Source organism: Takifugu flavidus, chromosome 15 (assembly GCF_003711565.1).
Source record: "Takifugu flavidus isolate HTHZ2018 chromosome 15, ASM371156v2, whole genome shotgun sequence".
Lineage (NCBI taxonomy): Eukaryota > Metazoa > Chordata > Actinopteri > Tetraodontiformes > Tetraodontidae > Takifugu > Takifugu flavidus.
The window spans coordinates 3,248,267-3,273,948 of NC_079534.1; the positions used below are offsets into that span (position 1 = coordinate 3,248,267).

Below are 25,682 nucleotides of genomic sequence, written 5' to 3' on the forward strand. Positions count from 1 at the left end.
TTTCTGTGCTTTGATTTCCACTTAGTCACGTTCATAAGTTATTACAGCCTTTCAGACACACTTAAAAGAGTCACATGATGCTCTTAAAGTCGTACGCGTCGTGAATAAAATTGGAAACAGCGCGCGCTTTATCAGTGTTTCTTCCAGCTCTTACGTGGGCTGTATCGGCGATGTCGCTCCTCCTCCCAGCCTTCTCCAGTCCTCCTGGACCTCCAGGTTTCTTGCTCCCCAACCGCACCACTCTGTTACTGGGCTTCGGAAAATGTCAGGCCAGAAACTGGGATGGAAAAGGCGGCAGGGATCCAGCGCTTAAGTAGAAACAGGGATGAAGATGATGTAAAACTGTTGCTGTACAGCAGGAGAACATATCGGCGATAGCTACTCCGTGTGTGTGTATCATACCTGCCGGTACCGGTGGAGGTGCTGACACACCCTCAGGTGACCAGCACAGGCCCCCGTTACCACGGCAACGCAAACATGCCGTCACGCATGACCTGCACGGCCATAAATTCCTTTATTTGTCCGTCGTGCAGCGGGTGCGCCAGCACTCCCATCCACCACGAGCCAATAAAATCTCAAACATCCAACTTTAGGCGTCCCCCCCCCCCAACTTCTTCATGATCCTGCTAATCAACAACTCCCTGTGAGGGCAGACGTGGAGGGGAACAATGAGGGTGGGGGTCAGAACCTCTATGATGACGTTACCGGGGCTCGTGCACCTAAAATGATGACTTTGTGTCGCCATCGTGCCCAAAATGACGAAGGGGCGCCTATTCGTCTCTTCTCCAGTGTTTTGAGAAGTCAGGGCTGGGGAGAGAAGTCACGAGGCTTTACGGGGAGGGGTGGGGGGCTTGGGGGCGTGGGGGGGGTAACTGGGCGAGTCACATTTGGAGGCCAGAGATGGAGCAGGATTCCATGAGCAACATCTGGAATTCCAACTGCATCATGCAGGCCAGACACACAGCAGGCCACAGCTATGAGAGCTGGGGGAGGGGGGGGGGGGTGATTTGTTTAATTGTCTTTTTACAACAAAGTCAGAATGAAGACAGTAAAACTGTTATTTTCGCTGCCTCAGCAGATCTCAGCAGGCCTCGGTCCTCCAGCCCCTGGGCCGCGGGTCAGCGTCTGATGTTTTCGGTCCTTCCCCAGCTGATTCTGCACAGCGAGGAAAAAGAATCGCCTCAGCAGAATTCTTCCCCGCGGTCCCCTCTGTGTAACCGGAGAGCTTTTTCTTCGCTGTCTGTAAAATGACTCACGTCTTTTTCACACAAAGCCCAACAAAGGGCCCGAGCACAAGGCTGCTCCAGCCAGGCTCCCCTCCCCGGGTGGACAGGAGCGTCGCTCCCCTCCCAGATTGCAGGTTTGGGAAACATTTCACCCTTCGAATATCATGAGCAAACCACTTTTGTGTCGGTCTCCTTTGCGCTGGACATTTCCTGCCTCTGTTTCAGACCACATACAAACAGGGGAAGTCCTGCTGATGACCATTTTGTCACACAATAGCAAAAAAAAAAAAAAAAAACCACCCTGAAGCTGTATTTACAGAACCGACCTCAGAGAAAAGACTGACTAAGTGTTCCTTCGTATTCAAATAAAGTGGTTCTGGAGTAATGGGGGTTGCGTTCTTCCCGGGAAGGATGTGAGCGAGGGGAAGCACAGTCGTCAGCTGGAGTTGTGGGTTTATATACGTTCCACGTGGTTTTCATCTGCATGAGTTAAAGTTCGACCACATCCTGTGTCGAACACTAATACAACAGGAACCGAACGTCTGGAGGCGGCTCACGTCCAAAGCAGCAGGTCCAGGGAGGACATATGGAGAACTTCCTCTTGAAGTTGCGTTCAAGGAAATGGGTTATTTACGTTGCATGTGAATGCGGCGCTCCTCTGGACGCGCGTCAAACCAACAAAGACGCGCACCGGATGGTCTCCAGAGGCGCTTTGAAAGTGGAGGAAAAACAGTAAAAGAGTTGGAATAAAACGCGCACGAGTGCAGCGAGAGCGAGAGGATCGATACCTCGTGCTTTTTTTCTGTTCGCGCTGCATTTATCGCTCCGTGAAGCCGCGCGCGGAAAATTACTTTTCCCCCGGCTGCGACGCACCATCTTAGATTTCTCATTTTCACCGCGTGTTTCACCAAAGGTTGACGGATCCGTGCACGTCGGCCCACCGAGTAGGAGTTCTGAATGTCAGCGGGAGGTGTTGTGTGGTGATGAGGGGGTGGAAAAATAATACAGGTGCAAGGAAGTCGAACAATCAGCAGTCGACTCCTTTTGGTTGCTTTCCTTCAGCCCAAAAAAAGGCCTCCACCATCGGAGATGCTGATTAAGGCGCTCAGAACCAGCTACCCTCCCCCTGACCCAACCGTACCCACGGGGAAATCCCCCTGCTCCCCTCCAGGCCTGGTGGAGGACTACATGGAGTCTTCCTCCGTCTCCTGCGGTCTGTTAACGAAGCATCAAAGGAATTCGATTTTCTCTGTCTCATCATCTGGTTTTCATAAGCACATACATGTCGCCACACTGAGGAGGGGGGGAGGAGGCGAGCAGAGATCAAGGGGAGCTCGATCTCCGCGTGGAGATGGTCGAGATAAGTCTGTCTTTAATCACCTCCCCGGTCTTCACGCCACCGGCGCGCGGGAGGATCACAACAGAGGCCGCGGGCGAGGGGCAAACATGGCGGCGGCTCAGGAGGCTTCAAAGAATGTCTGAGACCACTCGGGCCACATCAGAGGATCCAAAGAGGAGCTTCGTGGGCCTCCAACGCCGGCTGGACTCAAAGGTCTATGTGGTTCTGCTGGGTGGGGGGGCAGGCAGTGTGAAAACATGTTTTTACTGCTGACCCATCAGACTGAGGGGGACTCGCTGAGCCCAGAGGCTGTTTCCTGCAGGTTTTACTGCTGACCTGAGCTCCACACTGGACACAGGCGGCCCGCCCCCCCATCCCAGAGCACATACTGGTTTCCAGTGAAAACTTAAAATGGCAATCTTGGAAAAATAGCAGATGATATTCCAACTATCTTTATGAAATCACAGCGCAAAGGCACATTAGAATGTTAAATGTTACAATCCTTCTGGTGTGGAGTTGAGGACTTCTCATCGGTGGGGGGGGGGGGGGGGGGGGGGTCAGTTCAGACCAACACTTGCTTCACTGCCCCCAAGTGGGCAAAATGCTCCCTCAACCTCCGCCTGGGCTCCCCAGAGGATGACCTCATCCATATTGAGTAATTTATCTAGAAATGTTGATTCTACCTCATGTAACTCTGAGTTCTGCTTTTATGGAAATAACTTTGGAAACTCATCCCTTTACTTCCCCTTTGGTCAAGCCTCACCTGGCACACGCATATCTGACATACCTGCACTCTCGCACGCACCATCAATCCACACAAACACTCAGGCCCGATAAGATAAGCGCGCTGCGGAGACCGCATCTTTTTCCAGAATTCCTCATTCCATCTGGGCTGCTGCGCTCGGGGAAACGATTCCAGGGCTGTCGGGGAGATGCCAGGGCGAAGGATTCACTGGTCCTCCCAAGTCCAGACCCACTTGAGTTGCATCAGGGGAGAAAGAAAATGTTCTGCTCAGCGACCAGAGCGCCGTAATTACATAGGAGCTCTGCTGAGCTCTGCAGGATGAACACGGAGGGATGGAAGGAGGCCACCGACGAGGACAGATAGGAGAGTTTGGAGATGCAGACTGAACGCGACGGCAACAGAGATGTGAAGAGCAGACAGAACGTTTGGAGAGAAGCCTTAAATTTAAAAGGGGGGGGGGGGGGGGGGGGGGGTTATGAGCAGAAAGTGAAGCTTCTCTGCGCAGCCACCATTTAGAGGAGTGGGGAACCATCACTGTCCGGTGTGGCGTGAGCGACACCTTGTGGCTCCGTCCTGAAGAGCGTCCAGGCAGGAAGAACCGTCCTCAGCTGTAGCAAAGACACCAGAATCCCGAGGTGCAGAGCATCAAATTGCAGTTTTTATTATTTTATACATTCACCCTTGATAGGTGTACTCAAAGAAGAAATTATAAAAAAAAACAAAAAAAAAAAAAACACAAACTTGGTACTAAAATGATAAAATGATTTCAAAAGAATATTAAAACCATTGGTGAGAGGATTATTTACGCAACCTCCAGTCTTGGCCCGTGTTTGACACGACAGGGTCTGACAACGGGAGGAGGAAGAGGATGGTGGATGGGAGGAGACCCGGGTGGTGCGACCGGATCCACTCGCCTCTAAACGGTCATGAGAAACGCCGCAGCCTCCACCTTAGTAGTTATCTCACACGTCCAAAAATACCCCCACAGCTGCCTCATTTATAGACTCCGTTGTGAGTAATCTTTTAAGTCTGTACAAAATGCCAAACACACCTTTTTCCAATATATATAATTTTTGTTTTGTTTAGATTATGCGAGCCTCAACGCAGAGGGAGGAGCTTCCTCGTTAGGCAGAACTGGTGACGAGAACCTGGAACAACATGCGGAAACGGGAGGATCCTCGTTCAAATGTTGGGAGCAGTTAAACACTGACGCGATGACCACCGGTAGCAAATTACAATTGGCACCTGTTGTCCGGGGCGACCGGGGAAATGGACGCGACCCAGTGTGCTACGCTGCTTTGCAGTCGAAAACCGTGGAAAGGGGAAAAGAAACGCAAGTATATAAAGAAAAATATCAAACCTTGACAGGAGCGAGACGTACAAGCACACTGGAAATAAACACTGCAAAGGAATCATGGTCCCCTCTGACACGCACGGCTGGAGGTGGAGGTTTGCTCGGGGGGGGAGGGGGGGGGGGCAGGAAAGCGAGACGTCGGTGACATCCGTTGGTCCTCTGTTGGGTCTCAGAAGTACATGTAGTGAAAGGCAAACGAGAGAGAGGGTGGCCTCTGACAGTCCCATCACCCCACCGGCCCTTAACGCCGCCGCTCTCGCGGGTCGCTCCGGCTGCGAGAGCGCCGGCCGCCGCCCGCTCCGCTGCCCCCGGGCCTACGGTAGCCATCCCTGCGTTTGTCATTGTCCCTCTCCCTGTCCCGACCCCGGTCTCTCTCCCTCTCTCTGTCCTTCTCGCCCTCGCTCCGATCGCCCGCGGCCTTCATCCTCTCCTTGCGTTCCTCTTCCCTTTTTTTCTCCTCCTCCTCCTCCTGCTCCTTCCTCTGCTTCTCGCGCTCCTTCGTCCGCTTCTCGCGCTCCTTCATCCGCTCGGCTCGGGCAGCCTCCCGCTCAACGAACTGAAAACGTTTTCGCAGTCGTGAGCGCGGGTCGGGGACAGGTTAGAGAGAAATGGCGTGGAGCAGAGCTTGGAGCGATTCGTCTTACCTGCTCCTCTGTGAGAGGAAGCCAGTATATACAAGGAGCCGCCTTAGTCTTGCGGAACAGGTCGTCCAGCAGCTTTGCAGGAGGTTCTTCAGGTTTCTCTGCAAGAACCACAGTTGGAAGAGCAGCACGGCATCACCAGACTGAAAGAATTCCACTTTGCTCTTCGCCGCCATCGGACAACGGTGCCTGAGCCTCTCACCTTTCTTCTCACCCTTCTTCTCTTTGCTCTTCCCCCTCTCCTTGCGTCGTCTCTCTCTGGACCGGGATCTCCGGGGACCTCCCTCCTTCTCGTCCGCCGGTTTGCCGAACTCTCTGACCTTATCGCGATCCCACTCGCGTTCCGCCCGCGCCTTCTCCCGGCGCTCCATCTCACGCTCCCGCTCGGCCCACTGGTCTCTGTCCAGAAAGAGAGAGGGCAGAGCCGCCGCCCGGCCGCGGTCGGAGTCGGGCCCTTGTTCTTCTGCTCCGGGTTTGTCAGCTGTACCGAGGCCTTTGTGAAAGTCCAGCTACACAAGAGGAGGCGATTAGAAGATGGACGGCGAGCAGAGGCACCAAGAGTCACTCGTTTTTACCTCGTCCTGTTCACAGAAGTCCACTCTGAGCACCTTCGGGTTGCTCTGAGGCCACTTAACGCCGTGAAGAGCCGCTCGCGTGGCCACAGCCTCCTCCGAGCTGCAGTACTGAAGGGAGGAAAAACACCGTGAGTCACCGAAGAGGGTAATTAATCAGCTGGTGAGTAATCAGGGAGCTGCCGACAGGGAACGCGCTGGGACTCACAGTAACGTAGCAGTGAGACTTGATCTTATCGATCCAGAAGCCTTCCTCAACCAGGGTGCCCGTTCGGCTGAGCAGTTCTTTGAGCTGCCCGAGGGTGAACGGTCTCACCTGCACCATTCACACAGCACGTTAACGCCCGGCTTCAAACAGTTGGTAGATACACGTGCAATAAAAATCAGCCATCAAAAATCTATTAACAATTCTCACCAGGTTACTGATGTGTACGATGCAGGAGACTTTGCCGCGGGGCGGCGAGGGCTGCCGGGCTGTGCGGACGGGGTCGTCGATTGTGATGGAGACTCCGGTTCTCTGCTGGCTGATGGAGCGACGGACGAGCGTGTCACTCGGAGCGACTGTGGAAAAGAACAGAAACTCAAACCTCCCCTCAAGACAGCCTCATCAGCACTAAAGTTGTTTGGTCAAAACTTGCCTTGCGATTCGCTACCAGTGTTGATTTCGCGGCTGGTGTCTGGTGGGAACTTGGTTTCCGTGGCACCTGGAGACGAGGTGTCCATCTTCTCTTCCTGCTCCTTTGACACCTCGTCGGCCTGCAGCTCCTCCTCATCCTCGTATTTACTTCTCTTTGCTTCCTTCTGTCCGTTCTCCTGACTCTCAGAGTGCACCACCTGCACACAGATCAAGGTTTTAACTCAATTCCTGATCAGAAACCTTGTGGAACCTCAAACCTTTTCAGAGGGCAGAAATTAGATTAATTATTTTTAATTTTAAATAAATTGAACCCAAATCCGATTGAAGCAATCTTAGAGTTGCCGGCCAACCTGTGTAACAGTTCGTCGGATCTGAAGGTCCGGGTCAGAATGCTCCTGCTCCTCGTCCTCGGCTCCGGACAGGACAGCCTCCTCTGGGTGCAGGTCCACGACTGCCTCCTGGCCGAGACACGGCCGAATGTCCGGGATCAGAGACTGGGGGCAAAAGAAGCGTGCACGCGTGAGATAAATAGGTCCAAATCCACTATCGACAAATGGAACGTTGGACGTTCAGTGCGTGCACTACCTTGAGCGAGTCTGTGGTGATGCTGATGGAAGGTTTCTTGGCAGTAACTGTTGTGCTTGAGCCCCACCTCCTCTTACGACCAGCTGCAGCCCCACAATCTTGCTCGCCCTCTGTGCTCCCCGTGCCTGGGGATGATTTGCTGCCTAGTGCGAGTAAGATTTTTTATTAATCCTCATACGTGCATAGGGAGTTTATTAATATTGCATTAATTCCGAAGATAATTCAGGATATTCCACTTACTGCCAAGAGAGATCTTGCGAGCTGAAAAGGCCTTTGGTGTCTGAAAAACAAGATAAGAAACAGCACAGACTTAAAAAGAGTCGAGAGGCGTTTAAAATTAGCCCAAAGGAGCTTGTGACAGATGTCAAAACTGGTCAAAAGTCAGTGGGGGTGTAAGTCCATGATTTTGATATTCCTGTCACAAAGTAGTGAAATTCTGATGATGGTTGTTATAGATGCATCATAAAGAATCATTTATCCACCGTGATAAGGCAACATCTTTCAATCCTCTAGTCCAGTTAAGAACCATCAGAAGCCACAAAGATGGCAAACATTTGGGCAGGAAGTGTTCCTCAGTAATGCAGATGTGGGGGTTTATTTATCTATGTTCAACCGATTTAATCCCTGTTTTGGGGGCCAAATGATTCAGTTATTGACATCACTCACCTCCTCACAGGACTCAGAAGTCTTCTCCGATTCTGCCATGACTGCTTCCTTCAATTGTCTGTGTCACATGAAAAACAAGGAGCAGCCAAAGATGGAACCGATAAGAGAAATGTATGTAACATGTGTTCCTGAAAAAATGCTAATCAGAGCAGACAAAACAAGTTTGAAATTCAAGAACCCGACATGCTGCTCGTTTAACCTAGGAAACAGTGACTCCTCTTATAGACAACATTTAAATCACAAAACAATAATACGTGCGGCGCGTGCTTAGTGGCGCAATCGACCCACAGACACGGAGCAGCGCGTGCCAAAATCACTAAATCAAGCGGATCGCAGATGGTCATTATTCAACCTTAATGCTATAAAGACGACCTCGTCAGCAGGTTGGGGGGAGCGGAGGAACGCGGAGTCGCAGCCACGTTTAACGGCGCCATCCAGACCGAACGGAAGCGATCAATTAACGACCTGAGCGGCAAACGCGCACGCGCCCCGCCTGTCTGCTTGTGGCCTCGCGCGTGAACAGATTCACCCGTTAGCGGAGCTCGCGGGAGGCTCGCGAGACACCCCCCCCACCCTCCCAAAAAGCCGCACCGGTAAAGCGCAGCGCGAAGGGCCGCTGCCGCCGCTAACACCGCCGCGCCGCGTCGGCGCCGCTCCCCCCGCTGCCCTCCTACCTTCCACCCGAGCGACGACGCACATGACCGCGGCGACCGTCGTCCGGGGCCAGCCGCCGACAACGCCTCGGCGCCGTTCAGCAGAGCCGACGAGCGGAGAAGCGGAATCGCGGGGCGGCATCGGCAGCTAAACTAGCGGCGGAGCGCAGCCATGTTGCGGGAGACGGTAAAAAGAATCCCAGGACCCGCATCTTCGCGAGAGCCTTCGAGGCGGTCTCATAAATCGCCTGATGGGAAAGTCAACAGCGCGCACGCATCTCTCATCACCGCGGTTTGTCACGGACATTTCCCTCTGCACACCCGCAGGACAAAAGAATATGTCCCAAATAACAGCCTTGCGTAATAGTCTATCTACCCCAATAATGATGATAGTTGCACTCAAGTTAAGGTGTGTTTTACAAGTGGAAAAATCCAACACACAAGACATTTTATCTGGAAACACACACCTACCACTGCACCTAAACTGTGCACACATCCACGTTCACATTTATTTTTCGCATTATAGCGTATTCACTCTTGCATGTGGAGCAATTGCCTTTATTCCAGGTGTAAAAGGGGCTTTTAAGATCTCGAATGCAAACCTTTGCTCGTCCTTTTCCTCCTCCGCTTCGCTGACCTTTCTCTTCTTCTGCATCTCCTCCCTCGGTTCGTCGATCAAACGCTTCTGAGCCTTGAATAAAAGGGTTCAAACCCAATGAGCAGGTGAAGAGCAGAGGCACATTTCGGCGTCCTCTCATATCTCGTCTAACCTTCGCGCAACTGTCGTCGGGAGTTGTGTCGCTCCGCGCCGCGGACAGCTCGCTCTTACGGGGGGGAGCTTTTTGGCTTTCATTTTGTAAATCCTGAAGCTGGGACCCCAGTCTCTTCCTGCGATGTGGTGACGGACCCCTCTCGTTTCTGCCATCCTATTGGAAAAGGGGGCGACATTTGCGTGAGTGTGCACAGGTTCAGAGATTTCACTACCATCACTGCACCTTTTGTTCACTTACTCTTCTACTTCTTGAAGAGGAGGACGATTTGTCTTGGGAGGACGTGGACGAGCTCGAGGAGCCCGACGACGAGGACCCGGAGTCGGACTCTGAGGAGGAGGAGTCGCACGACGACGATCTTTTCCTGGCTTGCTTCTCTTCCTTATTTGCATCTCTTCCCCTCCTCTGAGCAGTCTCCGCCGCGCTGGAAAGCTCCCGGCTTTCCTCCGCTTCTCTTTTTTCTGTGGCAGCTTCTTCCACCTTTACTGGCTCCTCTTGTTTCCTGTCGTCGGGGCCCAGGCCTTCCTGCTGCTGTTGAGCAACATCGGGAGAGGCGACAGACGAGAGAGGAGCATCGGAGAACTTTCGGGGTCGCTTGATCACGACGGAAGGGGAGGAAGACTGGGGCGGAATGTGTGACTCCCTTAGGAAACGGAACTTCTTGAATGCAGACTGAGGGGAGGCTGATGGTGATGTGGGTGCACCAGAAGCATCTTTCCGTGAAGAGGAAACATCTTCCTGCTCTCCAGCATCTGTCGGTGACTTTCTACCTGGTCCTGTAGAGAGGGAGGGAGGAGTGGGCAGGGGGGTGAGACCAACCTCACATTTACGTTTGGACTGAGGGAGGTGAATCTCCCTCTCCTTGTCAGCCATTTCAAGGGCTCTGGCCTGCTCCTGCATAGCTTTGTCCTTTTCCACCCTGTCACATTCTCTCTCTGCTTCCTTCCTCTCCTCCTCCAGTGCTCGCTCCTGTTCTAGCTTTTTCTCAGCTGCCGCTTTCTCTTTTTCCTCCATCGCTATCCTCTCTTGCTCAGATGCTCTCTCCCTCTCCAATCGTTCTTGAGCTTTTTCATTTTCTATTCTCTCCATTTCTAGGCGCTTTTCCTCAAGGGCCTTTTCTTTTTCTATTCTTTCTTGCTCTAAAGCCATCTGTCTCTCAATCCTTGCAGCCTCCATTATTCTTTCCCTCTCTAATCTCTCTTGTTCAAGAGCTCTTTCTCTTTCCTGCTGCAGCGCTCTTTCCATTTCTTCCCGCTCTTGCTTCTCCCTCTCCTTTTCCCTCTGGATACGTTCTTGTTCCAGAACCTTTTGTCTCTCTAGCTCCGTTTGCCTCTCTACTTCCTGTCTTTCTAGCTCCCTCTGCCTCTCAAGTTCCTTCTGCCTCTCTACTTCCTGTCTTTCTAGCTCCCTCTGCCTCTCAAGTTCCTTCTGCCTCTCTACTTCCTGTCTTTCTAGCTCCCTCTGCCTCTCCAGTTCCTTCTGCCTCTCCAGTTCCTGCCTTTCTAGCTCCCTCTGCCTCTCCAGCTCCCTCTGCCTCTCCAGCTCCAGGGCCTTTTCCCTTGCTAAGGCTAGCTCTTGTTCTTCTCTCTCTTTTACCAAAGCTAATTCCTTCTCTTGTCTTTCTCTGTCAAGAGCCCGTTCTCTCTCCAGCTGCAAAGCCCTTTCTTGTTCTTCCTTTTCTAATGCCTGCTGTTTTTCTATTCGCTCTCTTTCTAGAGCCCTTTCCTTTTCGGCTCTTAGCAGTGCAAGATTTCTTTCCCCCTCTTCCTCCATGGCTTGTTCTTGTTCAGCTATTCTCTGTCTCTCCTGTCTTTCAGTGTGTTCTGTCTCACTACACCCCCTTCTGTTTCTTTCTTCTGTTGCAGTGGCTTTGAGCACACTCACAGGTACTTGAATATGGGTCGATTGTACTCCATCACCCTGGCTGGTGGCTGGAAACATGGGAAATGAAACAGGGCCACTGGTGTTGGCCGTGTGAGTGATTGCAGACACCAGACCCTCTGGAGGTCCTCTGCCAGGAAATGATGAGGCCGCGACAGAACTGGTATCCTGTCTGTCACCATTCCCCTCACCACTGTGCCAACCTACTCCCGAAAATGCCCCTTCTGATGCCATTTTACGTGCCAGAAGGGTCAGGGGCCCAGGTTTGCGCTCAACACTTCCGCTTCCACTCTGTGGCTCTGGGCTGCTACTGCGACTGTCACTGCTGGAGGAACCGGAGCTTGAGGAACTAGGTGAGCGCCTAGGTGGGGCTACTTCTGGAGAAGGGGGGCTCTGTTTAGGAGTGTCGGGCAATGGGAAATTGAATTCTGGAGGTGGGGAAGGGGGAGGCGTAGGTTGGCGGAGTTGGGGGGACAAGAGAGAAGGCATGTGCTGTTGCTGCTGCTGGGGTTGATAGGATGCTCCAGACCTCTCTCTGGTCAAGGGCCCTCTGGTTGGCTGTCTGAGGCTTCTCCTGCCACCACCGCTGTTCCAGTCATCATCTTCGCCATCCTCCTCGCCTTCATCACTATCCTCATCGTCGCTGTCGGCACCAACTTCATTAGATGAAGGATGTCTCTCTGGCCATTGCTCACCACCAGGAACACTTGTGGCTACAGAACCTGAAGCCGGACTGGGTACGTCGGCATCCCGGTTCTGGTTAGCTTCTCTCTCGTTGGCTCCGCTGAATCCCTCTGCAGAAGGCCCAGGTGGCTTGTGTTGTTCATCTAATGCTGGTGCGACATCCTGATGAGAACATCAAAGTGAGTGATTCAGCCACAAACAAAAACTGCATTGCAATTATTTCCAAACGGATGCCTGACCTGCACTTGAGGTGGGCATGAAGTACTGTTATTCACCTCTCTGTGGGCCTCTTGTTCTGTTCACGACAACAACAACAACAAAAAAGATTACGTTGAGTATTGCAATTCCCTTTGTAGCCATTGAGAATTTGACAGACACTTACCATTTGTGTCGTACACTTCACAACTCTCTCTTTCCAGACGCTGCCTCAGGAGCTCCTGCTGTTTAGCCAGATACTGCTTGATAAAACTGTTCTGGCTCATTTCCTCACCAATCTAAATAAAGAACCCATATTTAAAAAAAAAAAAAAAAAACACCGGAACCGCTGCTTTAGGAGCAACTTCAACATACTTTTATAACCTCTGTCGCTGTGGACATGACCGAAACTACCAAATGCACCTCACCTGGGAGTTTGGTTGCAGCCCAACATGAGCTGTGGAGGTCCTATGCAGATTCTCCAACATGAGAGCCTATATTAAGAAAAAGGCAATTTATTACACACAAATAACAAGTAGGCACCCTCCCACTGACCATAAACTCATCGATGCGAGTAAATAGCTGGTTAACTCCGAACCTGCTAGTTTCTGGCAACCATTAACGTAGTTGCTCATTTTAAGTGTTTCAAAGCTGTTTTGCAATATGTCGTTAAACTAGTGGCAATAATGGAAAGACATAACCTAAAGACATAGCAATTAAGCTAAAACGGGTCGCAATTCTCATTTGGAAAAAAAACAAACTGTGGTAATAACTTTGACACAGCCTGTAAAATGACATCGAGTAAAGCGCAATCAAGAATTTTGCATTTTGACGTCCAAGTATCAAGTTATTGTCCATATTTCCCCCCCAAATGTGGCTAAATGACACCGTCAGTTTGGGATGAGACTGACACATCAGCCATAACACATCATCCCCGCTTTAAAGTCACACGGCGCATTATAGCCGGTGGATCGCGCTAAGTTTGACTCCGCGTTTCAAACGGAACATTTAAACTTTAACGGGACCGAAGAAGTCTGGCCCAGTGTAAACAAAGTGAATCGGCGCGGCGCAGGCGAGACCGGAACGCGTTTCAACCAAGTTCCCCAAATTTGGCGGAAAACAATCCGATCGGCTCGTTTCGCAGGCGTGAAGCGAGGCTGGATAAAAGTGGTGGGGCGGCTTAATGCCCGCAAAAAAAATGTGGCGATCGTTGCTAAACTAACGCAAGGCAAACGGTGCGGTGGCCAGAAAGCGGCGGCGATGAGACGCACGGCGAACCGAACGGGCCACCGCTCAAGTCACGGTGTTAGCATGAGTAGCTAAACAAGCTAACAAGACAACATCACCCCAACACACTCTTTCAGATTGGCCAACAAGTTTATTTAACTCTCCGCCTTGCTCTTTAATTGTTGTTAGGCGAGGCTGCGCGCTGCACAATCACACTGCCGCAAGACTAAGGCATTTTCATTTACTTAATACTCCCAGAACCACGGCAACTATATTACGATGTTCGGCAGTAACGATACTCGTTCGTCGGCCCTCGGGAGAGCATCAGCCCGTCTCGCGGTTAACGCTAGTTCGTAGCAACCGTGCGTTAGCATTCCGCAGCGCAACTCACCCCCTTTAGTCTTTTTATGAGAGTATTCTTCTGCCCGCTTTTTGAGAGTCCCCTCTCCTCAAGAGCAGCTTTTAAATCCGCTACTCGAAGGGACTGGAGCGGTCTCCCATCCAGGGTAACGTCTTCGAGATCCGCCATTTTCCGTTCCTCTGGTCAGTTCCCAGCGAGAGCGACGAGCTACGCCTTCCTCCACTTAACGTCATCGACGACTACTTCCTCTAGAATCCAAAAATCTATTTTTTTAAAGCCGTATTTGTTCAGGATACAGATGTACACACCGTGATTAAAAGTGATACCGATTTAGTGTTATTAAACGTTATTTAGCGTATTTATTGGAGCGTATTATTAAGCGTATTTCGCCTTGTTTGGGTTACGCAAGCTTGCGCATAACCTGCGCAATCGTGACCTCCCAAACGTGGCTTTTTGTGTACTTCCTGTATACGATTAGCGCTACTTTTAGCTATTTTACGCGAAAGTATGGCTGCTAATAACGGTTGATTTTCGGAGCTTGTGTATGCAACTCTGGTTTTGTGACAACTGTGTTGTTTAACAGCAACACCGCTGGTTCATTCGGCCCAGCTGAAACGTTTACGGCAGCGTGATTTAGAAAGGCTAAAGCGAGCCAGCTTTTGCTAAAATGTCGTGGTTCCATCATGTCAACCAAAGCTCAAGTCAGCAGGGACAATATCCATTTGGAAGCCACGGACTTTCTTCCACAAACGCCTCCAGTAGCGGCTTTAATCCATGGCCTGGAGGTCCGACTGTGGAGTCATCGACCGCAGCTAATCAACACTGGAGTGGCTTCTCTACTCCCAGTCTGGAGGACCTTCCGTCAGTGACAGCAGACAGCCCCCCCAGCCTGGAGAAGCTGTCCGGCTTTTCCCCCAGTGCAGGTCGGGAGAGGGATTCGGGGCCCATCTCTTACTTAAGTCTCCAGGAGCAGCGATGCGTCCTGAGTTGGTTCAATGGATGGAACTCCTCTCAGAGGGAGCGATTCTTCCAGGATCTCCTCGGCAAAGCCGTGCCTGGAAAAGTGTGCACGCTCCTAGATTCACTAAGTACACTTCAGGTCCCTCATGAATTTACACTTTTCAGAATCCGAGCAAGAGGCCAACTAGCTGTCAATCCTGATATCACCTAGGTTCCTTTTTTCTGTGCAGGTTAAGGACAAACTACCGAATATCTTTGAGTGCCAGCTGCGCCTGTGGACCCAGTGGTTTGAATCCTGGAGGGAAGATGAGAGGAATCATTTCCTGCACATGTTGGAAGAACACGATCCAATGTTTGTCGGCCACTTTTACAGGAGCGTCGCTGGGACAGCAGGGAGAGACTGAGAGCCGGATATCGGCGGTGTTTACGCGCGTGGAGTGTGTAGAAGAAACGAGAGAATGCTCATGGGATGAAACTTTAATCACACAGTGGTTAAATGCTCTGAATTTCAAATCTCAACATTTACAGTGAGATGCTTCTTCTGTTACCTACAAGAGTTTACTCCTTTTTTTAAAAATAAATTGTAAATATATGTGTAGATTACAGAAGCGAGGGACGTGATTGCATTTTTTTCCCCCATTGTCACAAAACAATAAACGGTATTTATGACCTTCTCATTTTTGACAGTTATCAGCGATTACAGGAGTTGATATGAGCATAAATCACACGGGAACGATTCCAACTTTCCCTTTACTGTAGCCAGTTAGTCGGTCCGGGAGGCAATAGCTCTATCGGGGTCTGGTTGTCAAGATCATCATTACAAAAATTGAAGAATGGGTAAAGTTTATCTGTGAACGTTTGACCACTGAAGGAGTACAAATGAGCTCTGGCACCTGTGTCATAGAACGAAATCTGCCCCTTTTTGTAATCCAGTAAAATGCCCAGTGTCACTGGTGGTGTCTGGACTTTAACAACAGCAGGTGATCTATCAAGAGCTCTGAACTGACCCTGTTTGTTTAGGATTAAGGTCCAGTAGCCAGTTGCCGGGCTGAATTTTAGAATTCCTTTTCTCTGGGCAGACTCACTGGCAAAACCAAGGTGGTAACATAGCCGATCGCCTACGCTGACCTCCCAGTACTGTCTGCCAGAGGAGTAGCCGGTATTGCCCAGAGAGGCCAGCACCACATCAAAGCGACCTGGAAGGTCCTGGACGTCCTGGGGGACTGCCATCATGTACAACTGGGTGTTCCCTGCAGACAGACCCACCCTTGGGTTTGCTGTGTCTGGATCCATGGTTATTCGTCCTGGATACAGAAAAATACGGGTAAATCAATATTTAATCCTCGAGTTCAAAAGTCAACGACCTGTTGTTGATACACGGCCTCTGTCAAGGTCGGGGGAGAGATTAGGAAATGAGATAGTTCAGGCTGAAGCAGCCACCTAATTTATGTACAAAATATCCAGCAAAAACATTCATTCATTTAAGAACATTCAGGACCAGTTACCAACAAACCAACGCCATCAACTGACCACAATGGCAAACACTCCACAGCCACCTCAGCTTCATTTTGTTATTAATTCATCATCTACTTTCTTGTCTGTGCTAAAGATCCCGACTTACTGGCTCTGATCACTGAGTCTTCCTTCTCTGACAGTCTTTCCTGAAGGTCTGAGGGGAGAAAGAGAAGAAACTTATTTCCTTCCCATCCTGTACTCTAGAAACGGATAAAATGTTACCTTCCACGATGCTTTCAAGACGTTCCCTCTCGTTTTGCAACACTACAATTAAGACAGAGGGAAAAGTATGACACAAACAGACGGGAAAAGCACCTTGTTTAGAACTTGAAAACAACAAGTTATTCACTTTAAACTCGCTAGAATTATTGTGTGCCAGCGCCGACTGGCGGCAGGAATATGTACTGCAACACCGGCGATCAAAACCTCCCATTATTTGCAGGTGAACAGAGCCATTTGAGCAGGTGTCGTCAGAACAATTGAGTAAATAGTGAGAGTTTAAACGCTTCCACAAATTCTACCTACGCGCATTTTCCTCCGTCACTTTGTCGACCTGGTTGATCTGTTCCTGGAGCTGCTGCGTCAGCTCCTCAATTTTCTGGTCCTTGGCTGACATCTGCTGAAGGAGGTGTTCGGAGTCTTTTCTGCATTGCAGCAAGTCCCGTTCTAACTCTGCGTGATGAAATGGTCACATAAAGGTTGTGGGAAAAGTGCACCCAGTCATCCTGTGGTGCAGAGACAGCCCAGCTCTCACCTTCACACTGGTTGGGGGAGTCACTGCAGCACGTTCTCAGCTCCTGGACCAACTGATTCAAGTCTAAGGAACAAGACTGAGATGTGATCGGAGTTCTTCAAAAGAGCGGATAAATATTGTGTATAAATATGGAGAAAGGTCAATTTGGATGTAGCAAAGCGTTAAACTCTGATGTTAATATCAATTTAAAACATGTCACACACCATTATTTGCTGTTTCCAGTCTTCTCATCTCTCTTTGGTTTGTTTCTATTACCTCTTCCAGCTCTAAAACCAGGAAAACAACAATCAGAATCCACAGAAGAAAGGGGGGCGATCCAGCAACATTTTGCATCAGGGAGGAGCATAAGAGCAGATGACGGCAAGAAGAACAAACCATTTTTTGTTCTAGTGCTTGACTTTAATGAATCCTCTTGGGCCTTTTTCAATTTATCCTTGACCTCGACAATTTCCATGACTATTGGAGACACAGCAGCAGGGTTACCACACAATAACGCAGGTGAGAGGAAGGATCAGCACATCATAACTATTCATACTCAAGTCAAAATTCTTGGCATCTGTTTGCTGGAGAAGGAGCGAGGTGTCTTTGAGTTTCTTCTTTGATGACTCCAACCGACTCTGTAGGTCTGAAATGACCCAGAAACCATTTAGCCATCAATGATCTGCGCATCAGCACCACCTGTTGGCACCACTGCGGCCTCACTTTTGACAATATTGGCATTTTCCTCTCGGAGCTTCGATATGTCATCTTTCATGGCATTGATGCCTTTGTGGAGCGCCATAATTTCAGCCGCTGTGAGCAAAAGAAGCTACATTTAGAACTGGAGGGACGTTTGGCGTGCGGGCGAGCTGGGCCAGGGCGTAACTCACACAGCTCGGAGGCCCTCAGGTTGCTGGAGTCAATCATCTGCGTCTTGTCCTGAATCTGCTGTTTGAAGTCTTCCACTTTGTTCTCCAGATCTTTGACAGAGACAGAAGAAAGGTTTATTCTCACGGGACGTGTTGAGAGCACTGCGTGTCAGGATAAAGGGGCCCCTCCCACCTTTGATCTTCTCCAGGTTTTCCCGCGTCTGCCTGTCTTCCTGGATCTTCAGCTTGGCGATCTCATCCCGCTGAGCCAAGAGTATGAACGCTGGCGGCAGAAATGTCGGGTCAGGCCAGCTCGGGTGGAATCGCTGCGCTTTCAAACCTCAGACTCACTCAGTTTGGTGTTGACGTCATCGGTTTCTTCAATTCCATCGATCAGGTCCTTCAAGCGTTCTTGGAGTCCTACAAACACGGCATTTCATTAGTTCTGTTCTATAAAGTACCAGCCTGGGATCAATTGGAACCCACCTTGTATTTTTTTAAAATCCATGTCGTTTTTGGCTGTTTTGGAATATTTCTCTATTTCTGCTTGCAGCTGGATAATCATCAGAACTGGGAGGAAAAGCAGACAGTGTTCACCACCAGCGGAGGCTACCTCACAAATCCGGCGTTTGACTCTTCTTACTTCTTTGCGACTGAGCGCTTCTTTCGCTGAGCTCCTCCGTTTTGTTGGCAAGCTCGGCGTTTTTCTCATTTATGATCATTTGAAGTTCTGCGCAGGGGGGAAAGAACAAAAAAAAAACCTTTTCCAGCCATTTTCACGTTTCGTTAAATACCTCCGGGCTGTTCCCGTTGCCTCGGGCTGGCCGACCTTTGACCTTTGCTCCAGGAGCGGCCTGTTGAAGTTGGCTGTTCAGGTTCGTCACTTGCAGAGTTAAAGTGGAAACCTGGAGAGCTTCACGAGCAGATTTCGACAATCGTTACAGTCTCAAATACATGGCAGTAGACCTTAGCGGCGGCGGCGGCGGCGGCGGCGGCGGCGGCGGCGGGACTCACCGAGCGATGTCACCGTGTCCGATTTGGACTGCAGCTCCTTCATTTTGACCTCCAGGTCCTCCTGCAGACCTGGAACATGTTCGTGTGCTCATCAAAAGGCCTCAGCAACATTTCCCCAACGCATCGGAGCAGAGTTTGTATTTGTCCTCCACCTTTATGCTCAAAACCATTTTTTTCGGACATTTTTCTGGAAATAAAACCCCCCTGTGTTGCCTCACCCTTGACTGCAGCCTCAACACCAGAGCATTTCGCTACAGTCGCATTCAGCTGCTCCTGCAGACCTGAAGAAAGAGGAAACCCCTTTGAAATAGTTCCTCTTAGCAGGAACCTGCGGGACGGCCGCTCAACTCACGGTCAATCTCGGCCTGGTCGCGCTCGTGCTGCGCCTCTCTCCGTCCCAGCTGCTCCTTCAGCTCTGGAAACACCCAGGTTCAGTTGGGGTTTGGCAAGAGCGACAGCAGAAACACTCACCTGCAACTTCAGCCCGGTCTTTCTGTTGTTCCGTTCTGGCGTATCTGAGTCGGTTGTACACGTCCGTGGCGGCCACGACTGAGGAAAGAGCACAGCAGCGCGAACACCCAGCCCCTGACCCTTAAAATTCAAAAGGTCGACGTAATCTACTCACTCAGGCTGGCACTGCTGTGGTTCATCTCCTCCAGCTCGTCGATGGTCTGCTGAAGCTCTGAGTTTTTGGCGGCAAGCTCGTTTGTAATCGCTGAAAAATGAGCGTCAGGACACATTTCAGGACGTAACCACGGTGCCGGCGGCAGCTCGCCGTGCGCCTGAAGCTGCGGATACCTGTTTTCTGATCGGCAGGGAGGTCCGAAGCCGCCCATCTCTGCAGCTGCCTCAGCTGATTCTGCAGCTTTATGATATTCATGACTGCAGACACAGAAAAGGGCAGACGTCGTTCTCGCCGGAGACAACCTGCACGTGTGGGGAAGGAGGCGTTCAACTCACGCAGCTTTGTAGCTTCGCCGTCATCGACTTCAACCAAGATGATATTCAGCATCTCCTGAAAGTCTGGGGACACACAACGAGGTTTTATTTCCTTCCTCCACAATCGACCACACGCCATCTAAAACTCCCACCGTCTTCGCCGATGTCGCCGCTCTCAGCTCCGCCCTGGTTCTCCTGGGTTCTATTCAGCAGCACTGAAAAAACTGAGCCAGACACGAAGATGAAGCTCCACCTCGGGGGGCTGAAGCTGAACCAGACTTTCATGTGGCAGGAATCGGCCCAAACTTACCCTTCGCCGCCCTGGCGTTCCCGTTTGCGTTCAGCTTTGCGATCATGTCCTCGAGTCCCGTCTTCGCCTCTGATCGAGAAACACACCAGGTGAGTGTGAGCCCGCGCCGGCGCTCAGGTGAGCCGCCGTTGGGAACTTACGGTTGTATTTTTCCTCGGGGTTGAGGCACCGTTCCGACTGTGAACTCAGCCTGCGCTGCAGCTCTGTGGTGGAGAAGAAGAGGTCAGAGGTCAGCCGGCTCTCCACCACGCCCCTGATGAGAACAACCAATCTGCTCACCTTGAACTTCCTCCTGAATTCTGGCACATTTAATTTCTTGCTCTTGAAGCTGACGCTGAAGAGCTGGTCCAAAACAACAAGGTAGAGGTCAGTGAACAAAAGGAGGCGGAGAGAAGCGACCAGAGCGAGATCTGACCTTTGACCTGAGCCTCGGCGCTGGACTGCGCCTCCATGGCGTCCTTCAGCTGTTCCCTCAGCTCTGCAACAGATCAGAATTTACTACGTGCGCGTTAACGACGGCGCTGATGTGAAGGCGACACTGACGGGTGATGGACATCGAGGACGCGCTTCTGTCGCTGTTTCGTTCTCGTTCCAGGTTTCTGAGCTGGTTGTAAAGATCTGTGACTTTGAGGACTGGAACAGAAACAACCAGATCAACCAATAAACCAGGTGGTTTCCAGCCAGCCAGTGGATGCGCCCACTCTTTACTCACTCAGCTTGGCATTCGTCTCGTTCTTATCAGTCAGGTCCTTCACATATTGCTGCAGCTCCATCTTCTTGGCCGCCAGGTCCTCCTTCAGCTCTTAGAGGAGGAAGAGACACCAGCAGCATCTTTTTAGACGGCCCTCATGTCGCAGAGGTCCGGCGGCTCGTAAAGACACTTACGGGACACCTGGGCGGTCTGTGAGGTCTGGAGGTCCAACAAGCTGTTCTGCAGATAGTCCACCTGGTTCTGCAGGGACGAGACTCTCAGCGCTGCAGCAGAGACGCCACAGTTTCAGTCAGGAGCTTCAGAAGGAGGAACAGTCTCAAAAGGCTTCAAACTCACTGGCTTTCATGTTCTCGTTCCCTGTTATTCCGCCCAGTAGGTCGTCCAGTCTGACCTGCTTCGCTGGGAACGAGAGGTGGAGGGAGATTACCATCACAATGAGCCACTCGGCTGGCGGCAACGCGGTGGGAAACGGGACCCACCTCGCACTTGCTCAATGGTGGTGCCATTCGCAGGCTGCCTCTGGAGACTCCACAGCTCGCTGTACAAGTTGACGATCTCCAAGACTGAGAGAAACAGGAGGAACTCTCTGAGGAACGCACAGGGCCGAACGTTCGGAGGCGTCTTCGTCAGTACTCACTTTTGGTCGGGTTCGTTTTGGGAATCCTCTCGATGTTGGTGATCTTGGAGAACATCTTCTCCTGCTTGGCCTCCAGCTGGTTCTTGAGGTCTGAGAGCACAGACAGAAGAATTCAGGTCTAGAAGTTCAGAAGTGAAGGTTTCCCATTTCCAGTTGCTCACCCGACAGCTTATCTTTATCGGTCGTCCTTTTGATAAGTTCTTCCAGGATCTTTATCTCATCCTGCAGTTTTATCGCACTCAGAACTAAAACAGAGATAAAACGAGATATCGATGGGGCTCAACCATATCTGGCTCTGGGGGGGGAAGGATACCACAGATCTTTGTGCCATAGACCGACTCACTGAGGGCCGTGTCAGACTCTCCTGCGCTGGCCAGTGCTGCAACCTGTTGTTCGAATTCCGACTGGGTGTCTGAGGAGGGCACAAGTCAAAAGTTAAGGGTAAAAGATGAATCCTTGGAGCCGTAACCTGCCCCACAAATGCATCTTACGCAGGTAGCAGGATTGTCCCACTGACTGCAGTTTCCTCTTCAGCTCTGTGGAAATACCAGCATCATGGAGCTCAACCAGATCCGTCTTTTTCCGATCTTTGCCTTCCCGCCTGCGGCGGCAGACTCACCTTTGAGTTCGGTCTGAGCGTTGGTGAGTTCTTTCTCTTTGGCCTGCAGCAGAGTCTCCAGGTCTAGTTCAAAAGAAGCCCTTTCTTTAACGAAACGATCCCATTTTGGTCATCGTGAACTCTTTTGAGCGGGACTTACTGGTGAATTTGCTGGGTTTGTATTCTGGCTCATCGGCCTCCTGCTCTCTGATCTCTTTCATTATATTGAAGATTTTCAAGACTGGTTGGGGGGGGGGGGCAGATTTCAGTGTTTAAATGCTTTAATAACGGCCACTGAAGATGCACGGTTCATCATATTCATCCTTACTCATTTGTGCCTGGACATAATCGACTTCCTCCAGCTGTTTCTGTAGGACCATCTGCTGTTTCTTCAGCGTCTCTAAGGAGACTTTCATCTCTAACATTAAAAAAACAGCACATTTTTAGGTTTAAAGTTTTTACAGTCAACAGCAAATGCGACTTCTCGCGTATTTACGTCTCTCACCTGTGGTTAGAGTTTCAGTTGTCCTCTTCTCTTTGACAATCAACAGTTTGATGTTCTCCACCTCAGACTGCAGCTTCAGAATCTCCATTGCTGGAGGAGAAAAGGGTGAAAACCTGTTGAAGCCGCCGCTCCGGGGAAGAGCGGCGCGCTGGGCTGAGCTGCACACTTACTGATCTCTGTATTATTCACGTCGCGGCTCAACTCCACGACCTTCTTCTTGAGGAGCTCCACTTTTTGGCTCCACTGACGCTGGTAAACTGGAAAAGACAGCAGGATGAAGACAAGACTGCAGGACACAGAGAGAGTCAGTAAGACCCAGCCTCACTGGCATAATTAGTTTTGGATTCCTCGACGACGACTTTCGTGGTCCGCTGGGCTCTCGTGATCTGATCTTGCACAGAAAGCAGTGCCAGCACTCAAGGACCAAGACAAAAAAAAAAGCACGTTAGACTTCAGAAGTGGCCACCAACAGATGTAAAGAGAACAAACACTGACTGGCTGAAGTGGCGTCTTTCCTCTGTAGCTCACTGATCAATTTGTCCAGTTGGGTTTGTTTGGCTGTTGAAGGGGAAATAGACCAGGAAGAATTAGAATAGCAGATGAATTCCTCAAAAGGACGATTAAGAGGATGAAGAACAGGTCACCAATGAATGCACTCTGCTTTTGAGGTGTTTCTTTGTCCAGTAGGTCCAAATTCCAGATCTGATTTAGCAGCAAGATGATCTGATTAACTGAAAAAACAAAACCGTTTTCACACCTTTCCCCCCTGAAAAGTTCAAAGTCTTTATTGCTCAATGAGGCCTGTCTGTTTTAAGTTGAGATTATGATCTGTACATGGTTGAGTGGAGTCACTGATATCAAAAGTCTCTTACTCTTCACATAGTCATCTCCTCGGGATCCTTGGAACTGCTGTTGCAGAACGCTCAGTTGTCTGTTTTTTTCCTGCAGCTCTTTTTGCAGCACGATCATAGCTGAGGTCAAAGAGGGAATTCACAACACCGCGGAGGAAAGGACGAGTCGGAGAAAGCCGAGATAGCCCGAAGGCCGGCGGCCGTACTCACCTTCATCTCTGGAAGCGTCTGTGGAATTTGCAGCACGCTTGATTTGTTGCTGTAATCGCATCACGTCCCTGGTCAGAGAGGCTGTTTTCAGGACTGCGGAGGAAATAGAAGCAGCCAGGTCACATTAAAGTCAACATGTTTGCTCATGATGATGAAGAATAACCTTTGCTCAACACTTTTCTATATCAATAAACAGGGCTAAACCTACCCCAAAAAGCTTCACTGTCAAATGTCTCCAGAATATGGCTCAGCTTCCTCTGTAATTGGGATTGATAAACTGCCAGAATAAAGAGCACAGTTGTAAATGGTGTGTGCGTCCCCTGAGCGCGATGTACAGCCAATCCCCAGTATCATCTGTACCACTCAAATCGCACGTGGCGACCTGCGTCTTCAGGCGATTGACCTCGCTCTTCAACCCAGAGGCTTCGTTTTCTGTCAGAAGGAGGTCCAGTTATACCAGGGCAGTCTTCCTGACTAATACAGCAGATTAGAACGCATGTCCGCTCACCCATTTGGTTGTAAAGGTCTGTTGTGTCCGCGAGTTCCCTGGTGAGCTCAGCCACCAGTTCCTCCAGACCTGATGTGGTCAATGATGGTCATGTAACAAAGTCATCGGCTCATTTATTTTCATTTTTCACTTATAACCATGCATGACTACTTACGTTTACACGGCTTGACGACAACTGTCTGTGGAATGAGAAATTAAAATCAATTAAAAAACAAGCAAACGTCTCCAGAGACTACCGGTCGCCCCCTGGTGGTAGAATGTAGGTAGTGTTGGGATGGACCCCAGTAAAATGTCATATTGGTTCATTTTAAAGGGTTCATTTTTAATCCGAAATAATTCATTTGGTGTCATAAAAACGGGCAGAACCCTTCTAATGTGCAGCTGAGATGTGCCCATGATTGGACGAATGTAGCAGGAGTCTGCAGGATCATCACAATTCTGTGACCTTTGCCCACTAACTGGGCAGAACGATTATTTGATTAACATGGTGCGCAAAGGCTGGTTTTAATTAAAAAAAATAGAGCTTAAATTTAAAAAAAATGACAAAGCCACACAGCACTGATAAAATTGAGGTTCTATAGAATGTAATGCATATCAGGAGAGATAGATGAAGGCAGAAATGTTTCCTACCGTGACATTTATATTCTTGGAATTAAGTCCAGGTGGGAGGATTAACTGGAGAGAAAGTTACAGAGAATTACAAGAATCGCCTGAATTTGTGTACATCTGCTCCTGTTGGCGTTTGAAGGACTCACGGCTCCTGTTGAACTGATATCTACTCCGGCAAATTTCCTTGGACTCTTCAAAACATATTTGCGTGGAAAACCTGAGAATTTAAAGACTGAGATCAAAGCATCAGTGGATAAATAATAATTTGTGTTCTCACCTTGTCCTTGTCCAGAAGCTGGAGAGACAAAGGTCAGCAGGAGAGGAACCCAAACAGTGTAGGAGACAGAAGCCATCGCACTGCTATGTGTCGCTCAGTGAAGCGCTGATGTTTTTAATACCTGGGACAGGGGCAGCGGGGGTGGGGGTGGGGGTGGGGGTGGGGGTGGGGGCGGGGCGGCGGGGGCGCCTGCGAAAGAAGGACCCCATCCAAAACACACAGTGAAGACCTTTTGGGTTGTTTTAAATCGATGCTCGATACACAGCGTGATCGCGTTTTGGTCACAAATGTAGACTTAAAAGTGCAGAAGTAAATCATCAATATGTACAATGATGTCATTCTGGACAGTAAACAACTGATTATTAATGATTATTCACTTTTTTTTTCAAATATATATTTTACACTGGAAATTAATTCCACCCACACGTATTTACACTGAGTTAATAATTGAAACTATTGCAGATATTTGCACCAAGCTGAACATTTATTGGAAGAGATTATTTATTTTGTTGTTTCCTAATGATATTTGAGCTTCTTTCCACGTTGTTTTATCAGCGTTTCCCGTCAGGATGGTTTTTTTTTTTTTTTTTTTACGCTGTCGTTTGCCAAAAATCAAAAACAGCAGAAACAGCAGAAAATAAAAGTAATCAGTTGATTTTCTGTGGTCTTTATTTTTTTTATTAAGAAAACCAAGATAGTTATTACATGGGGGAAATAAATGTTTCTGTTTATTGCCTGTCCAACCTTGCATTGCTGCATTTATCAATCCCAGAATCTCAGTTATGGATTCATAAATGATAAACTTATGAAGATTTGCTATTGAAAGTCGTGTTTCCCAGAATGCAGACATGTCTTGTAGTGCAGTTGCTGAGATATTAGTGAAGAAATTCATCATTTTC

General features: G+C 49.8%; 3 protein-coding genes across 10 annotated transcripts; 1 reads left to right on the plus strand and 2 right to left on the minus strand.

The window, feature by feature from the left end:
- Window positions 1-3,946: 3,946 nt before the first annotated feature.
- Window positions 3,947-13,783, minus strand: acin1a (apoptotic chromatin condensation inducer 1a). 6 transcript variants are annotated; one of them, XM_057058002.1, is made up of 20 exons: window positions 13,567-13,783; window positions 12,377-12,442; window positions 12,136-12,247; window positions 11,993-12,048; window positions 10,723-11,915; window positions 10,629-10,653; window positions 9,429-10,508; window positions 9,189-9,344; window positions 9,021-9,109; window positions 7,766-7,823; window positions 7,340-7,379; window positions 7,100-7,242; window positions 6,865-7,008; window positions 6,516-6,711; window positions 6,293-6,438; window positions 6,086-6,193; window positions 5,881-5,988; window positions 5,508-5,814; window positions 5,309-5,406; window positions 3,947-5,220 (listed from the first exon to the last, which is right to left on the minus strand). In XM_057058002.1, the coding sequence occupies exons 1-20, from the start codon at window positions 13,702-13,704 to the stop codon at window positions 4,906-4,908; spliced, it is 4,578 nt and encodes a 1,525-aa protein (XP_056913982.1). In that variant the 5' UTR covers window positions 13,705-13,783; the 3' UTR covers window positions 3,947-4,905. The 6 variants fall into 6 exon arrangements, with proteins under 6 accessions (XP_056913982.1, XP_056913980.1, XP_056913981.1 ...); XM_057058000.1 differs by having other exon boundaries at window positions 9,429-10,653; XM_057058001.1 differs by having other exon boundaries at window positions 10,629-11,915.
- A 153-nt stretch (window positions 13,784-13,936) lies between these two features.
- c15h14orf119 (chromosome 15 C14orf119 homolog) lies at window positions 13,937-15,173 on the plus strand. Its single transcript, XM_057058045.1, has 2 exons — window positions 13,937-14,635; window positions 14,727-15,173. Exons 1-2 carry the CDS (start codon window positions 14,204-14,206, stop codon window positions 14,898-14,900), a joined length of 606 nt encoding a protein of 201 aa, XP_056914025.1. The 5' UTR covers window positions 13,937-14,203; the 3' UTR covers window positions 14,901-15,173.
- On the minus strand, window positions 14,959-24,902 carry si:ch211-14a17.10 (putative leucine-rich repeat-containing protein DDB_G0290503). 3 transcript variants are annotated; one of them, XM_057058003.1, is made up of 53 exons: window positions 24,784-24,902; window positions 24,653-24,723; window positions 24,528-24,572; window positions 24,052-24,076; window positions 23,898-23,966; window positions 23,750-23,821; window positions 23,598-23,666; window positions 23,390-23,482; window positions 23,201-23,299; window positions 22,973-23,059; window positions 22,824-22,886; window positions 22,654-22,743; window positions 22,499-22,585; window positions 22,329-22,418; window positions 22,152-22,241; window positions 21,984-22,064; window positions 21,845-21,907; window positions 21,717-21,761; window positions 21,569-21,637; window positions 21,387-21,470; window positions 21,226-21,315; window positions 21,068-21,151; window positions 20,925-20,987; window positions 20,762-20,851; window positions 20,589-20,678; window positions 20,420-20,509; window positions 20,292-20,354; window positions 20,156-20,218; window positions 20,017-20,079; window positions 19,877-19,945; window positions 19,719-19,790; window positions 19,588-19,650; window positions 19,426-19,509; window positions 19,253-19,342; window positions 19,099-19,176; window positions 18,980-19,042; window positions 18,846-18,908; window positions 18,628-18,696; window positions 18,443-18,526; window positions 18,257-18,343; window positions 18,100-18,183; window positions 17,965-18,033; window positions 17,807-17,896; window positions 17,635-17,724; window positions 17,468-17,557; window positions 17,301-17,390; window positions 17,141-17,221; window positions 16,969-17,031; window positions 16,766-16,828; window positions 16,537-16,683; window positions 16,234-16,275; window positions 16,118-16,165; window positions 14,959-15,800 (listed from the first exon to the last, which is right to left on the minus strand). In XM_057058003.1, the coding sequence occupies exons 1-53, from the start codon at window positions 24,857-24,859 to the stop codon at window positions 15,247-15,249; spliced, it is 4,497 nt and encodes a 1,498-aa protein (XP_056913983.1). In that variant the 5' UTR covers window positions 24,860-24,902; the 3' UTR covers window positions 14,959-15,246. The 3 variants fall into 3 exon arrangements, with proteins under 3 accessions (XP_056913983.1, XP_056913984.1, XP_056913985.1); XM_057058004.1 differs by having other exon boundaries at window positions 24,653-24,713; window positions 24,783-24,880; XM_057058005.1 differs by lacking the exon at window positions 16,234-16,275 and having other exon boundaries at window positions 24,784-24,880.
- Window positions 24,903-25,682: the final 780 nt, after the last annotated feature.

Bases quoted from the DNA above. Each gene is read 5' to 3' on its own strand.
- si:ch211-14a17.10 (XM_057058003.1), bottom strand. From the start codon at position 24,859: ATGGCTTCTGTCTCCTACACTGTTTGGGTTCCTCTCCTGCTGACCTTT. The intron at 17,222-17,300 runs GTATGAATAGTT...TGTCTCCAATAG, and splicing joins TGCCAAGAATTTTGACTTGA to TCATGGAAATTGTCGAGGTC. The intron at 15,801-16,117 runs GTAAGTCGGGAT...TTCTGTATCCAG, and splicing joins AGACTCAGTGATCAGAGCCA to GACGAATAACCATGGATCCA.
- acin1a (XM_057057996.1), bottom strand. From the start codon at position 13,704: ATGGCGGATCTCGAAGACGTTACCCTGGATGGGAGACCGCTCCAGTCC. The intron at 7,009-7,099 runs GTAGTGCACGCA...TTTTGCCCCCAG, and splicing joins TCACCACAGACTCGCTCAAG to TCTCTGATCCCGGACATTCG. The intron at 5,407-5,507 runs GTGAGAGGCTCA...TGGTTCTTGCAG, and splicing joins GAAGAAGGGTGAGAAGAAAG to AGAAACCTGAAGAACCTCCT.
- c15h14orf119 (XM_057058045.1), top strand. From the start codon at position 14,204: ATGTCGTGGTTCCATCATGTCAACCAAAGCTCAAGTCAGCAGGGACAA. The intron at 14,636-14,726 runs GTCCCTCATGAA...TTTTCTGTGCAG, and splicing joins ATTCACTAAGTACACTTCAG to GTTAAGGACAAACTACCGAA.